Here is a 15,469-nt window from a genome sequence, read left to right as displayed (position 1 = left end):
TTACAGATGTGGACAAAAATCTTGAACTTCCAGGATGGGTTATTGGTGTTTATGAGGCTCATCTCTATGTTTGGAAGCATCTATTCAGCCAGGGACTGTGTTTATTTGCATTTGTATTGTGCTCTCAGTCAGGAACCAAACTAGATAATCAGTGAGTAGGTAATTTCTCGTAGGGATCCTTGAAGCTATTGTTCATATTTTGTGAAGACAGAAAGCAGAAGGAGATTGATACTCATCTCACACTTCATGATTACCCCAGACTAATTTGCAGTGACATTCTTTGATAAATAGAAATACATATTTCTTTACTATTTAACATCTTAAAGTAAAACAAAAAACCAGACAATCTAATACATGACTAAGATCGTTGTAGTACTGTTGATGCAACAGCAGAACATTATAAATACAAATACTAATATCTGATGTTTTTTCCATATTCAATTCAATGACAAATGAGTTTTCTGTCTTGCCAATATCTACACTTAAATTCAAAACTGCAACGAATGGAGTTTTTATCCCTTTTTTTACAACAGTTGCAGCAGAACTGCTGATTTGAAAAGACATGCCCTACACATTACTTTGCTCTGTATATGTGGTTCAGAAAGATGAATGTACCTACAAAGAGCCATGTGAAACTAACATACTCCAAATAGCATTTACCATGTAAGCAGTCAAAGTGGACTACAGGTTTCTCTTTCATTCCCAAAGCATGTAGCAATAGAAAGTGTGCTGCTATAACTGTGACTGAAAGCACATAGTCTAACTTGAGGTTTCCTCAGAAAACAGAGCTCCTGGGGGCTTGGTTACCAGTGAAATGTCGGCTGCTGCTGTTTGATGAGCCACACTTGACATGAGCAAAGAACAAGCAAGGATCGATCCCAGATCAAGTTTATGCATCGAAAGACCTCATGATTTGGGAAAGGTGGAATATTGAATTTGCAGTTCAAACTCTCCAGAAAAGACTTCATGTGTATTTAGGCATTTCAAAAGATGCTCAAAATTTGAAGACAGGTAGTGGAGGGGATGCATATGTAAAAAGGTAGGAGTAGGAGAAGGGAGAACCATATTAAAACACTAAGTATCTGAATAAATTATTTGCTCCCCTGTTAACTAAAAACTTAGCTTTTTATTTTCTCTTTACAGATGTTAATGATACTATAAAAGTATAAGCATTTAATTTTTTCTAGGGTTCCCTGAATATTTTGATTTAAGAAAACATACAATCTTATATGAATAATCTTTGCAAATATACATAAGATCTAGATATTTACTCCTTCCCTCTCTTTTGCCATAGTTATTAGAACATTCTTATTTATAAAATTTCAGCTGAGAGCTTTGCTGCAGATGGGGAGGAAAACAAATAGTAAACACTAGAGGCTATTGCAGGTAATTTTTAATTACATAACTAGTTACTATTACACTCCGCAGATAATTACCAGAAGTAATTAATAAACACAAATAGAGAGCAATTAATAGAAAGCCATCAAAGGATTTTGAAAGTCTTAAAACTTTAGGTTATGCATGGAAAGTAGTTTTGACATTCACAGCCAAAATTACATGGTTGCAGCAAATTTCTATGAAGAGAATTCATGACTTTTCCCCAGAGGAAAACAAAACAAAACACAGGTCTTAGAGCAAATCAACTGATAAACTAGATTGCTGGTGGCCTGATGGAGATGAGGTTGCCGCACCTTCCTATTTTTAATCCACGATTTAGAAGCAATGTGAGGTCACGACTGTTCCCACAAGGTACATTCACAGATGCAATGCACAGCGGGTGACACGCCAATGGGATGGCTCAGCACTCAAACACAAACAGCACAAACAGCCTCATTCTTCTCCAGCTGACCAGAAGGAAGGATTATTTATAACTGGAAATATACTCACAACCCAGCATGGATTGCTCCTGTAACTTGCTATATTTGGTCTATCCAGTAGCCTTGCACTCGGCGTCATCTGGACATCCAGCTCTGGGGCCTTCAGCTGCCCTCCAGCTCCAGGTACACACCCCTTTTTCATCCTGCACATCGTCCCACACCTCCACTCATGCCAGTACACTTATTGATCCCTCACAGCCTTACACACTGAGTACATCCAGTAGCAGTACCTGGGCCCCTTGGGCACTCAGTTCCCAATGCCATCCAGCTGGCTCCTGGCTCCCTGGTCTCCCCTTGCCTCAAGCACAGAGATACACAACTACAAACAGGACTATCAAACCACACACCACACAGTTGCTCTAGACTGGTCATGGCTCCTCCAACAGCTAACTCCTGAGCTTTCTGGTCTGGACATTGGGACAAATGGATATCCATCACCCAAACCACTCATCCAGACTGCTGACCATGTAGTAATACCATACTGGCATAGACACCTGTGTAATATACCTACAGTCTGCACTTTCCAGTTTGCTGACACCAGACACCCATCAGACCCCTTTAACTCATTGCCCTGCTCCAGCTGCTAGCACTTAAATCTACTTAAATCTCCACTCACACATGCATGCAAGAGAGAGACCTTTTACTCAGGAAATGGAGTTGGAAATGGAGCATAATAGAACACAGAACAGACTGCTGATCCAGGGCAGGGCATGGCCAGATAACAGTGCTGAGCAAAGCCTGTTTGCATATGGCTGGCCCCTTTTATCCTCTTACCTCTCCATTCTCTCTTGCTTTTCTCTCCCCAGTCTATCTCAGTCATCCCTTTCCCTGTCCACGGTCCTTCCTCTAGATATCCAAGAGTAAGTCTGTACATTCCCATTATCTGCATCTCATAATGTGTCCCAGAGCCCTGTAAGCAGTAACTTTCTCAGTAGGAAGGGTGGTCAGGGCAGTGTCTCTTTTTGGTTCCTCCTGATGGGTTTCAGAACTGGTCCATAGGGTTGAGGTTGTCCTGGGTCTACCCTAGGAGGAGCTCAGGCTCCAGTCTATTTAGGGCAGGAGTTTTACTCTCCCTGAACTGCTCCTCTGCCCCATTTTGTGTGGAGAAGAGCCTTTTATCAGGTAAGCTGACAAAGCTCTTCTGCCAAGAACACTTTTCCTGCTTCAGAGTTTGTAATTTGGTGCTGTTGCTTTATTATACTTTAAGTGTACAAATTCTATAGCCTTATTCTATAATCTTATTTAAACTATTCTAACCTAGACTTCTAAAAATCCCTAACTTTTATGTCTTCAGATATTAAGTTGCTTAAAACCAAGTATAGGCAGTACTAAGCTAGAAGTAGCAGACTTCTTAAGATTAGTATTCACATTAGAGCTTGATCTCTATTTCTGATAGCTTCAAGAAACTTTACTGATCATGACACCAGGCTGCATAAACAACATTCAGTCATGAATGTTGGGACTTTTCTCTTTGCCGTTTTTGGACCTCCTTTGTTGTAAAGGAAGCCTGTGCATGTAAGTGTAAATTCAGAAGACTTCCAGATAAAGTATAGTTAAGCTGGAATTGAACGATTGAGGCATTAGGAAGAAAGGCAAAGAAATGCTTGAAAATTCAGAAAAGTGATGCTTTAAACATGAGTCTTAAACCCCACAAGTTCAAAGTGAAATTTTACAGTGAAAAATGCTATTCATCAAGAAGTTCCCATCTTTCCCAATATTCTTCTTCCCATTTCATCATGGCAAATTAAATTAACTGCTGTTCCGCAATTATAAAAAGGCAACATATAAAAGCAAAAATCTTCCTCCTGTTTTTTCACCGTCACACTATTTATCTCATTTTCACTTTTTCATAGACTATGGTATCAGAATAATTTTCATATTCTATACAAATATCAAAAAGAGTTTGAGTTCATAAAGTGTTATTAAATCCCTGTCAAAGCCTAAGGCTTGAGGAGTGAAAATACACTACCATCTGTTGTTTCATTATACATACAACAATGCTATTTTTTGTGTGATATAGACTTGATACAGAGAATTTCTATTATGATTCCTCACTGACTGAATAGCAGCTCCAGACTACAAGGTCTACACTATTATAAAAATAAAAAATGCAGGTTATTGCTTCAGAGTGCCTAAACGGTTTTAGAAATATGAACTAGTTATATTTCTAAGGGCAAGAAGAATGTGAGGACTGTACCACAGATTTTCCATTCCAGGCCTTTCTTACATGACCCCCCAAATTTATAGAAAATTTTAGCTTGAGACAGACTGTCCTCTGAGGATCAGGGAGTTTGGTCTCCTTATCAAAGCAGTACTAACCTCAAAGCTCTCTGAGACGGCACAGATACAATTCTCTTGTAGTGAAACCAGGGTACATCTCCAGGTACCACAGAGACCAGTGTACACAAGTCAAGCAACGTAAATGCAAAAACAGTAAAATGGAAACCATTTACACCACAGTTAATTCACTCCAGCACATTTAAAAGTCATTATTATGCCCTACAGTTAACTAGGGAAAACTACACTGTTCAGTGTGCCTTTTTTTCCCCCCTCAGTATTAAAGCTTTGATATAGACAGGGAAAAACAGTCAAAAATTTAAATAAAAATATACTCTCTTAAATTATATTTACCAATTATTGAAGACTTCAAATACACACTTAAAATGTATAATCATGTTAAAATCGTTATAATAATGCTCTTCAAAAAATCACAAACTAATAACAACTCCCATCCCCAAAAGAGATTTTTTCCTCTCTTTAAATAAAACAGTTTGGATACATTATACATGACTTACACTTTGTGGGAAAAAAAAAAAGGTGATGCATAGAGTTTAAGCATAAACATTTAAGTTCATTATACTTCTCAAAACCTAGAATGAATTTTCAGTTAAATGGCAGTCCTGAGATTTTATAAAAACCACAAATTATAACAATTTATATTGGCAAGTGTTGAAGCATACATCCAATAATCCTCCCAAGCCTATCCTTCAGACAAAACAAACCATTGAAAATCATGTGTTAGGCATACTTGAGTCACTTCCTAAACAGAGGCTTGAAAAGATGAAAGAGTGCTATTGCAGTTTGGCTGAATGTTTCACATCATGACATGATGCAGAATTAATTCTGTACACAGCAGGCTCATTTTAGTGCTCAACAAAACATAGCAACTTATAAATTTCATAGTGCTAAAGTAAGAAGCAGCCTCCGAAAACACTAAGAAAAAAGTCCACATATCTGCATTGTGTACATTGCATTTCACCTACCAGACTTAATTAACTGCAACATAATAGCTAAATCATTTTAACAGAAATATAAAATAACCCACCTGTTTTGGGGTCAACAGAGAAATATGGCTGTCCCTGAAGAATACTGTACACTACTCTGGCACTGTTTCCATATGTGGGGTCATCTGCATCTGTGGCTGTCACCTGTAGAACAGACGTACCTGTATACATAGGAAAATAAACATTAACTTGCAATAAATAAAATTTTCCAACCAATATTTTCAAATACATTTTAAAAAGCTCCAAAATCCCCACATTCTAAAAAATAAGAGATTAATATCATGCTACCATTATATAATTTTTTAAGGAAAAATAATTACACCAATTTGAAAAAAAATTGTCTTTATATGTGTATGCGTAAATTGATTACACACATACAAACTTAAACAAAAATTACAGAGATGTAAATATAAATAGTAACTACATACTACACATATTTACATATGTTCTATACACATAGATCATAAACTTGGATATTGACTTCTAAATAACAGATTTATGGACTTCAGGATTATCTTTATCTGCAATACAAATTAATGTTGAAGTATTAAAAGTAACTTGTAAAAATGCCCCCAAATGAATAAAAGTTGCTAAATTAATATAAAAATTTAGCTATTGGAAGGCATCAAAGATGTGAAAATGAAATAACTTCTAGAACCTGTTTGAGGATGCAAATTAGAAATATGAGTTCAAAAGACAATTATTTTTTATGCTAGTAATAAAAACCACTAGAAGAATAAAATCACAGTTTGTAGCATATCGCTAGGTGGGATAAGTTAAGAGTAACCCTTTTGAGAAAATGAAATGCATAAGTACTGCACAGCTGGAATGGAGACAAATGATTTTTTTTCATTTTAGTGTTTTTTTCAAGGCATGTAATGATGAATCTTTGCTATCACTGCTGAACACTTCCCATAAGAAATCAGTGCATGTAAGACTGTGAGTTAATAAAGGCTCAGACTTCATTCTATTTGTTTATCTTTATGCAGACACAGCTTTATACACCTCCTTGGTCCAGCATTAAAATACCATGATAATAACAGAACAGGCTGCTCTCACATAACTCTGCATCTGAAAGCAGATTCTCATCTAAATTAACCCCTGAGGTATCACATCAACTCTGAGGTGTTCAATTTCACATTTAGTGGAGAGGAGAAGTGTGTTTCTGAATTGAAACCCTTGATCTCCTTCATTTGTTGCACTTTGATTTTCCTTATGGACCTGTTTCAGAGCATGCTACCTAGATGTTTTCAGATGCAACTAAACCAGGAGATGTGCTTTAGCAGCACATCTGATTTATTCTGACTGCTAATAGGCACATAATCTCAGAGACCAGGCAAAAGCTAATCTAAAACAAGATTTCACAAATATATGTGGCACGGACATCAGTTTCTCCGTTCCAGTTGTTCAGCCTCTTAGATCAATTTCCATTGCACAGAAACATTTGTTAATGTGCACATCCTCAGTATGCACTTGACTTAGAAGTATGCAAAGTCATGGAGTCTCACTTCACCATACAAACCTCCACAGATTTGGTTTCTACCCTCTTTGAAAACTCTTCCTTCACTTTTACCATGTTAACTTGGACACCAAGAGCTGCTGTTTGTATCTCTACTAGGGACTTAGCAAAAGTGTATGTAAGTGCTCTGCATACTTAAATACAGTGTCTCCTGCTCTCTGAAAAGCCCGAGTGTATTCAGTCTCACAAATAAATGTAGTAACAAACCAAGTATAGGGATCCTTGCATGATTTTGAAGTAGAATACTGTAATAAAATCAAGCTGGAGCTAGTTGTATGTTCACAATTATTGAGATATTAATGGTATAGGTAACTAAACTACTGCGTTTGTGTTCATGCGGAAAGGTAAACAAACGTGAATGAAAGTTTGTGTGTTTTTTCTTAAAATGTTCCAGAAATCAGTTCAGGCCTATTTATTTGCTATCTAAACATAAAAAAAGAGGTCACATCCAGGAGCAGACATTTCCTCCAGCTAGCCCATGATATTGGAATGCTGTAATGATATATTTCTGCAGCCCAGTTTGCAAATAATTTCTAGCTTGAGAGGAACTTGTATGGTTCAATCTTGTGGAATCACTGAAGATTAATAGTTTATGGATGCAGAATGATTTTATTTTGTAGTCATTTAAAACAAAAGCATATCTATATCCATTCAACTGGTGTAGTCAGTCACCTACCAGAGTTTACTATCCAGAATGCTGGGCAACCTCTGTACCTTTTTGTCTATACTTTTTCCTTTTTCCAGGAAAACGGTTGCCAACAGTGTGAGTTTCCATTAGCACTTTTCCCCAGAATTCTAGGAAATCAAGATGGATCTTGAACTTGATAAAAGTATTTTGGCTATTTCAGAAGAAAAAAAATCAGAAATATTGTTTTTTCATAATTCTCTCCTTCTTTGAAGACTTTCTTATCTCTCCTTATTTTAAAAGAATCTTAGCACTTGTATAACTCATTGATGTGAGAGAAAAGAAACAAAATGAGTGAAAGGCAGCATCTGACATAAGCAGCTGACTGGGCTTTTTAGCATGAATGGAATGCCATTGTATCCAAAATTTGCCACAGTGATTTTTCTAATACAACTGTATTTCTCTCACATGAGACACCTGATAATAGCAATTTAGCATCAAATAGTGGCAAAGTGTTCTCTTTCTACCTAAAAGAACCCTTAGAATCTCAAATTTTAACTCAACCTCCCACCCTACCTCAAAATCTCATTCAGTGGAATGAAGCATTTGAGAAGCTTAACTTCTTCACTATCTCACACAAGCACACTCAGCATTTTATAAGATATCCCCACACCAGCCTTTTGCCCAATTCTTGTGTGATTTGCTGAGCACCAAGGAAAGGCAGTTTGTGAAAGCTGCAGGTTAGAATGCCTTTACAAAAAAAAAAAAACAAAACAAAACAAAACAAAACAAAACAAAAAAAAAAAAAAAAAAAAAAAAAAAAAAAAACGGAAAAGAGGGTACTTTTACCTTCCAACTACTCCTTTCAAAGTTAGTTTTTAATTCAGGCTCATCACGACAGGTAAATCACAATTCTGGATACATTTGTATCATTTAGATGCAGCATAATTTTTCATTGTTGAGCTAGGTGTCATTAAGGATTTACATAGAGAATTACACAGCAGTGCTCTCTTGCTATTTTAAATGTTAAAAAGTCAAAAAAACCCAAAAAAAGTAATCAGCTACAAAAGATAAGGATCCAATTTCTCTGGACACCACAGGAGAGATATGAACATCAGACCCTTACCTTCTATTCTTCCTTTACCAACTTACTGTGAAAATTCCTGTCAAGAAAGTTTTGCTATGAAAGAAGTTTGTCACTCCAGTTAGGAAATAAAAGTGACATTTTTCACCCAACTGGAGTCTCTGCTTATTCAGAGTACAACTAGCATTTCATATGCTCTCCAGCTACATTTCAGAGCTTACATTTTGGGCATTCTGTTTTCTTAGTTAATGCTTTATAAAGAGTTGTAAAAGATGTCTGTATGGTCTGAATACCACTTTGTATGTTTTTATTTTTTCCTAGTATTAAAAAATAATAAAATAATTCAAATGGGGAACAAAATTGTATTTTATTTCAAAATATCTCCATTTGGTTTTTCTCTTTTTTTTTTTTTAATATACAGTTTGCAAGAAAAAAGTTTATGAAGTTGTATTTTCAAGAAAAGCTGAAAGGGAATACTGCAATTTGTCTCTCTGAAGACAAATTTTTGATTTTTAATGAGGCAGTTCCATAAAATACGTCTGTTGAGAATGTAAATACTTATGCATTACTTTTCATAGTTTTCTATACTATTGAATCTCAAATGGATCAATATTTAACAAAAATTTAAAATAAATTATAAAAAGGTGACATTTAATAAATGCAGGGATAGTATGCCTAACTAAAGGAATTTTTAGTACTGTCTGAAAACACTAACAAGTCAACAAAATGTGATTTAACTTCACATTAAAGAAAGTTAAATAGGCATTTCTAATAAAAATCATATTTATGAACAACATTGTCTTCCAGATTATCTGAAATTATGACTACCTCACACTGGAATACTCTCAAAAGAAGTTTGGAAATATATACTCTGCCTATTAATTTCTTTAGCAGAATTTATTGAGAATACCTTCTTATCAGAGAATCACAGAATTGTTAGGGTTGGAAGCGTCATCAGGAAGTCATTTAGTCTCACCCCCAAACTATCTCTGCATTAAACATTTCCATGGAGATTTTCACTCATTTTGCAGCTTACAACACATCTGAAAGCATTTCACTGACTGAAAAATATTCTTATTTTCTTTAATTATATAAAGATGAATTTCACAAACCTTAAAGCAGACTACAGAAATCTCAGTGTAACTGAGTTTTTCACACTACAGAAGAAACAATTTCAGATATAAATTTTGGTTCTTGAGCCAAATTTAATGGAAAAAAATCACTGAAGGCAAGGAATAGACATTTTCTTTCATCTCTCCCAGAATAGTACATAAACCATAAATAGTATGTTTATTTTGTGTCACAGTGAAAACTGTGGTCTAATAATTGCCAAAAACAAATTAACAAAACTTTTCTCTACTCGCTTGTCAGTGACTTGAAAAAGAAAAGCTATAAAGGTCTTAGAGCTTTTTCAACTAAATTCAGTTCAAAGTGTGGGGAAAATACCAGCTAGGATCTTGAGGAGACAAACAAGAACCTGCTTCTGAAACTATACAAAATAATGGAGATCAAAAATAATGCCACTTAGCATGAGAACTGCTGCAGAGAGACAGTACCTTTGAAAGATCTTTAAATGATAATATAAAAATGAGAAGATATACTCAGAGTGAGAGCTCCTTAGAAATTCACAGAAAAACATCAACAATTTCAGTTATGTATAGACTCCACAGTTAAATGTCAAAAACTATGCTAATTATAGAATGAATAAAAGTGACAGAGGTATCTGCATCATTTGACACAAAGAATGCATCCTGTGGAGGTAGTAATAGAATTAGTCTTCCTGAAATTGCAGACAATAAAAATGCTTTCAGAGAGAGGAGAAAAAAGAAAATAGAGATAATAAATCTGCAACGAAAATGTAATGTATACCTACAACAGAATGCCTGTATGCTAGGATATGAAAATTCAGCTTTATTCACACAACACAAAAGCCTTGTGAAACAGATATTTTAATGATTTGCCTCAGGTACAACCAGTAAAGTATTTTATTTATAAAACATTGCTGTTGTTTTGGCTTGCTAATTTAAAATTTGATTAATTTTGAGGTTTCCTGGTTAATGTACTAGTGAGCGTGGTGGTTTTCAGCATCAATATCAAAGTGCCTTATGCAAAACATAAGCATGAATTCTCTGTTTTACTAGTAAAACTTCATTGGTTTACCATAATACACCCTGTTTTACAACACAAAATACCATCCCAGACTATTCAAATCATTCTTTGGAAAACAGTACCATGTATGATGTAGCTGAATAGTAATACCAGATTCTGATTACTGCAGAAATATGACTTACATTTATGGAAAAATGCTCAATATTGAGAAGATGAAAGAAAAATAAAACCTTTATGAATATACTACAAATAAAGAATTATTACATCAGCTACTTTGATTTTGAAGATAATATTGATCTCTCTTCCATTATCTTTCCTCCAATGCAGAAAATAAAATGCCTCTAAAGGTGAAGGAAATAATCAATTAAAATGGTTTCCATTAAAGACAAAGAAAACCAAAGAAAGAGAAATATACAGTTACATATTTTTGGAAACAGTTGGTAAAGGAAATTAATTCCTCATTAAGACAGCTTGTGGTGTAATGGGAGATAACTGAGATAAAAGTTTAGATGATACTGAAATGAACTGCAATTCTAGCAGTAAAGCTTTGTGCCACAGTGAATTATCAAAGACAGGTGAAGTGGTTTTGTGCACAGCCAGAAGATTCTTACTGGAAGCTCTATGCATTCACTGTAGTAATTCACACAAACATGTATTGTTTGCATTGTCCTGGATTTATGATATTACTCACAGAAATGCTGCACTTTTGTCCTTGTAAAAAATTCTGCTGGCAATTCTTCTATTAGAGGAAAGTTATAAACTAACTCCAACAGCAGAGAAGTATTAAATAAAGAAAGCTGATTGCATGATGCAGCACCTCATAGAATAAGAATATTTGAAGGATGTAACAGAGAAAACCAAAGATTGGTATCTTTTTGAACTTCAGTTCACTTTATAAGAAACTTGGTAAGTAAATATATGCCTAAAAAATGTAGGGAACTGCTGTTCCTTTGTGTTTAATTCTGTGAATTGCATAGGCTGCTTATGTAAACCTAAGAGAATGCCTTAAAGTTTGCAGTTGAATGAGGATATATGAATACACCTTTTTCCTAGAATGGAAACTACAATTTGCCAAAGAATGTAGTTAAAACATACATTAAAACATGCATGTTGAAACATTCAAGATTAATAGTGACTCTTTTCTTACAACCAGCATGTGTATGTGCATACTGTTTCCTTACTGTGAATGTCACAAGTAACATATGGGCTCTATTTCACATCTTCTTATCATCTCTTCTTCTCATCTCTTAACTCCAATATATTTAACATGCACTCAATGATGTGATGATAACGTTGGCAAACAGTATGTGGCATTTGCACTTGTTAAAAGACTGTTGAATAGCACACTTTGTTTTCCTTACCCATTTCAGACATCTCTGGCACAGTAACAATGTATGGTCCATCTGTAAATTTTGGTGCATTGTCGTTGATATCCTGCACTTTGATAATGAACTCAGATTCGGGCTCGAGTGGCTTGTTTGTCCGTCTGTCAATAGCTTGGGCATGAAGCACGTAGTGTGTCTTCTGCTCTCGATCTAAGCTTTTGGTTGAATGAATGTCTCCAGTTGTGTCATCAATAATAAATATAGTCCCTGCCCCTTCTCCAGTAAGAATGTATTTGACTGATCCATCACCTTTGTCGGAATTGGAGTGCAGCTGGAAAATAGAAACACATAAAAACATATAAAACTAACTAAATATTTCATAAGGTATAAAAACTAAGGTATTACTGTCAGCACCCTCCTATTTTGTTGTGACCTCTCCCAATTCTTGCCATAAATTCTCATATGATCTTTCTGGCAACACAGTCACTTTGTTGAGGGTAATTTTCCACCCAGCATAGTTAATTTCTTAAACTGGGATTTCTTGGGTTATGCATCCATTCTAGAAAACTTCCCTAAGTCAAGAATATTCTAGTAACTGTGATGGTTTTAGTTTTATTTGGTTTTCATTTTAGTCCTTCTCATGATTATTTTACATCATTCATTGCTTGAAATCCTGTCCTAACCACTAAACCAGATGCATTCCCACTGAGAATTGTCTACTGCAATGATGGTAATTCAGTCCCACCTACACTTTCCTCTGTGACCCAAAAGACAACATCATTTACTGTGAAAGGAAACTGCACACTGTGCCAGTGGCAGATGTCTGTCCAGAATTACTCTATTCCACAAGAAAATATTGGCATTGTCTTTAGATTATGTTTGTTAATTTTTAGTCAGAAACTTATCTAACTTGCTTGTATTTAAATTGTTTATTGTTAAATAATGAAGTTTGACAGGGACTTTCAGCATTTTCATTGTTCATAACACCTTACGCTATTAAATATAAATTAAATATATTATGCTCTTCCTTTAGCACAGTAAAGTGTTATTTTGTTGGGGAAGTGAAGGGTGGGTGGAAAGAAAACCCAGTTAAATAGATTGGTATGTTAAAAGATAATGTGAAATGGCTTCCCATTGCCTCACTGTTCCTAACCTGACTTTAAAGAATTTGCCTGTTTATAACCACATGAACATGTGTTCTTTGATAAGAAAGGATGATTTTTCTATAAAGTGAGTTTTGCGAATTTGTTTTATTTTCATTTGAAACAACTTTAAGAACATAATGTATTTATTGAGGAGCATAATAAGAACAAAGTGATAATGCAGAAATTAACAGCCTCAGGTATTGTGCAGTTATACTGTGATGTGAAATCAGAAGGGAAACTTTCTTATTTTAAGAAGACATTTTTATCCTTATCCTACTGCCCTGAATATTTTTTAATATCTGCAGTGTGTCATTACAAAATTTTGATATAGAACCTGAGCAAAGCAGAAAGAAAATAACAGGTATTTTTAATTCATAAGATGCAAGGTGCTACTTTCCTGTTTTCATTCTCAGTTCAAAAACCATAGAGGGTTGAATAGAAAGGAAATAGGATTTGTGTGGTAGAAAACATCTTTTTTTTTTAATTTAAAACACATGATACAGAGTTGATGGTATTTTCTCACACACAAGGTGTATCTTTTCTTCTGAGTCTTTGTCTTGCCTTTGAAACTATCTGCATTGTCTTTTGTAAAAGCAGTAAGCATATGGTTCTTGATGAGATTTTTAATATTTTTTAATAAATCCATGAAATTATGATGTTGCATATAATTTATATATTTTATGGGAGGGGCTTGGAAAAGGGAAATTTATAAATTGAAGGTTTTCAACTCATAAAAATTTCAGCACAACTTCAGTCAATGCATTTTATACTTACCTGAGTCTCATGAAGATCTGACTGAGTAACCAACACAAAACTGGGTCACTACTGTGGACCCTTTTTATTCTTTTCTTAAGTCAAAAAAAGAAAGAAGTAGCAAAAGGGTCTATTTGTTTGGTGTTTTTATAGGGCAGCAGAACAGTCTTACACATTTCATTTACAGTAGTCATTGGCAAAATTAATTGCTTCCTAGCCTTAGAATAACACTGTAATAACAAAGGAATAATTCACTCTATATAAAATACCAAGAATCCAAACTTCTTACAGTCTAAATGTTATTTGAAGTGATTTATTTCTAAAAGCAAGAGTAGTGGGTATTCTGGTATTCTAGAATAGCTTTACTGATACTTTAATTTCTCAAAAACAATTAGCATTGTAGGATCCTTTTGGGATAAAATGAGCCCTCAATGCTCGGGATTGCAAATGCCAACAGTAAAATGACAAATTTGAAAAGTTTATAAGGAGCTCAAAACTAATCCAAACTGAAAATGATCTGAATATTTTCCATCATACTTCTTTCCTTTTACCTCTACAGGGATATATGTAAAAGTATATTCAGGTATATCAAATAGAGATCCCAGAAAAAAATCACTGCGTCTATAACTGGAATCATGAACAGATGAATCAATTAAAAAATTGCCTGGTAAGTAATACACAGAATAAGGAATTGTTGTAGAATATAAAAAGTAAGGTTCTTTAAAACACCAAATATGAACATAGGCATGCCATTCCAATCCCATACTGCATAAAGGCACATTCAAAAATTTGCTATGATGGCACAAAATGCACGGACCATTTCAAAAATTAATAACATTGGCTGTTTTTTTATTGTGAAGAAATCACTCTTTACTTGTCATCAGTGAAGAAAATACAGATTTATTTTGAGTCAAGGTTTTTGCATCTAAAAGAAAAGTTAGGAAACACAAAAGATACTCAGCTGCTTTCATGGTCAACAAATTATTTGCTAAGCCTACTAAACATTGTGTTACTCAATAAACTTCAACTGAAAAATATAGGCAAGAGTATCATGAGAATAAACTATCTGCATATTAATAATCACTGAAAGCCTTCCATTTACAACTAGAAATTTTAAACTGCAGTTGTAAGGCAACAACTGAAAAGAAGTAAAAGCCAAAAGAATTTCCTGCTTCCTTACTTCCAGATATGTCTTATATTGTTTGAAATATAACACTTTGATTTATGCCTTTTAACTTTTAATGCTGAATTTTAAACTCACAAAGGAGGATTTTGCATAGCAAAATGGTATTTTCTTTGTCAGTTGTTTATATTTCAGTTTTCCTGCAAAGTAAAGATTAAAGAACTGTTTGTCTTCTTTAATTCTTCCATCTTAGTACAAATTGGTCCAAGTGGAAAAATATCAAGACTTCTCTCAAATGCTTATTCGCAATATGTGTTGTGCTGAGAGAGCCCCTGGGAATCTCGACTTCAGACAATGTTTACTAGATTAACTAGAGATTTATGTCCCTGAGCATGGTGCACTTCTCTCTCTTCTCTCTGTACTATGAAATCATCTCTACAACAAGAGGTTTGCTCCACAAAAACATTTCCAAATAGAATAAATGTTATTCACCTCTTAGGTTACAAATACATGGTTTGGGAGAGTATATTTCTGCAGCGCCGCCCATAATAGTTTCTAAAAGACACTGAGGGGGCAAAATCCAGCTGAACAATAGTGGCCTTTCTCTCTGCTTGGAACTGCTATA

At 34.7% G+C, this 15,469-nt stretch overlaps 1 protein-coding gene across 4 annotated transcripts in view; it reads right to left on the bottom strand.

The window, feature by feature from the left end:
• CDH18 (cadherin 18) overlaps positions 1–15,469 on the bottom strand; it is a 156,947-nt gene that overhangs the window by 111,159 nt on the left and 30,319 nt on the right. For all 4 annotated transcript variants that reach the window (XM_058820536.1, XM_058820529.1, XM_058820512.1 and 1 more), the window contains exons 2-3: positions 11,860–12,154; positions 5,203–5,322 (exon numbers count right to left, since the gene is read on the bottom strand). In XM_058820536.1, the coding sequence (XP_058676519.1) occupies positions 5,203–5,322; positions 11,860–12,154 (415 nt within the window). The remainder of the gene's footprint in view (positions 1–5,202; positions 5,323–11,859; positions 12,155–15,469) is intronic.

This window comes from Ammospiza caudacuta, chromosome 1 (genome assembly GCF_027887145.1).
Source record: "Ammospiza caudacuta isolate bAmmCau1 chromosome 1, bAmmCau1.pri, whole genome shotgun sequence".
In the NCBI taxonomy this organism is placed as follows: domain Eukaryota; kingdom Metazoa; phylum Chordata; class Aves; order Passeriformes; family Passerellidae; genus Ammospiza; species Ammospiza caudacuta.
This window is presented reverse-complemented; position numbering and strand designations above follow the sequence as displayed.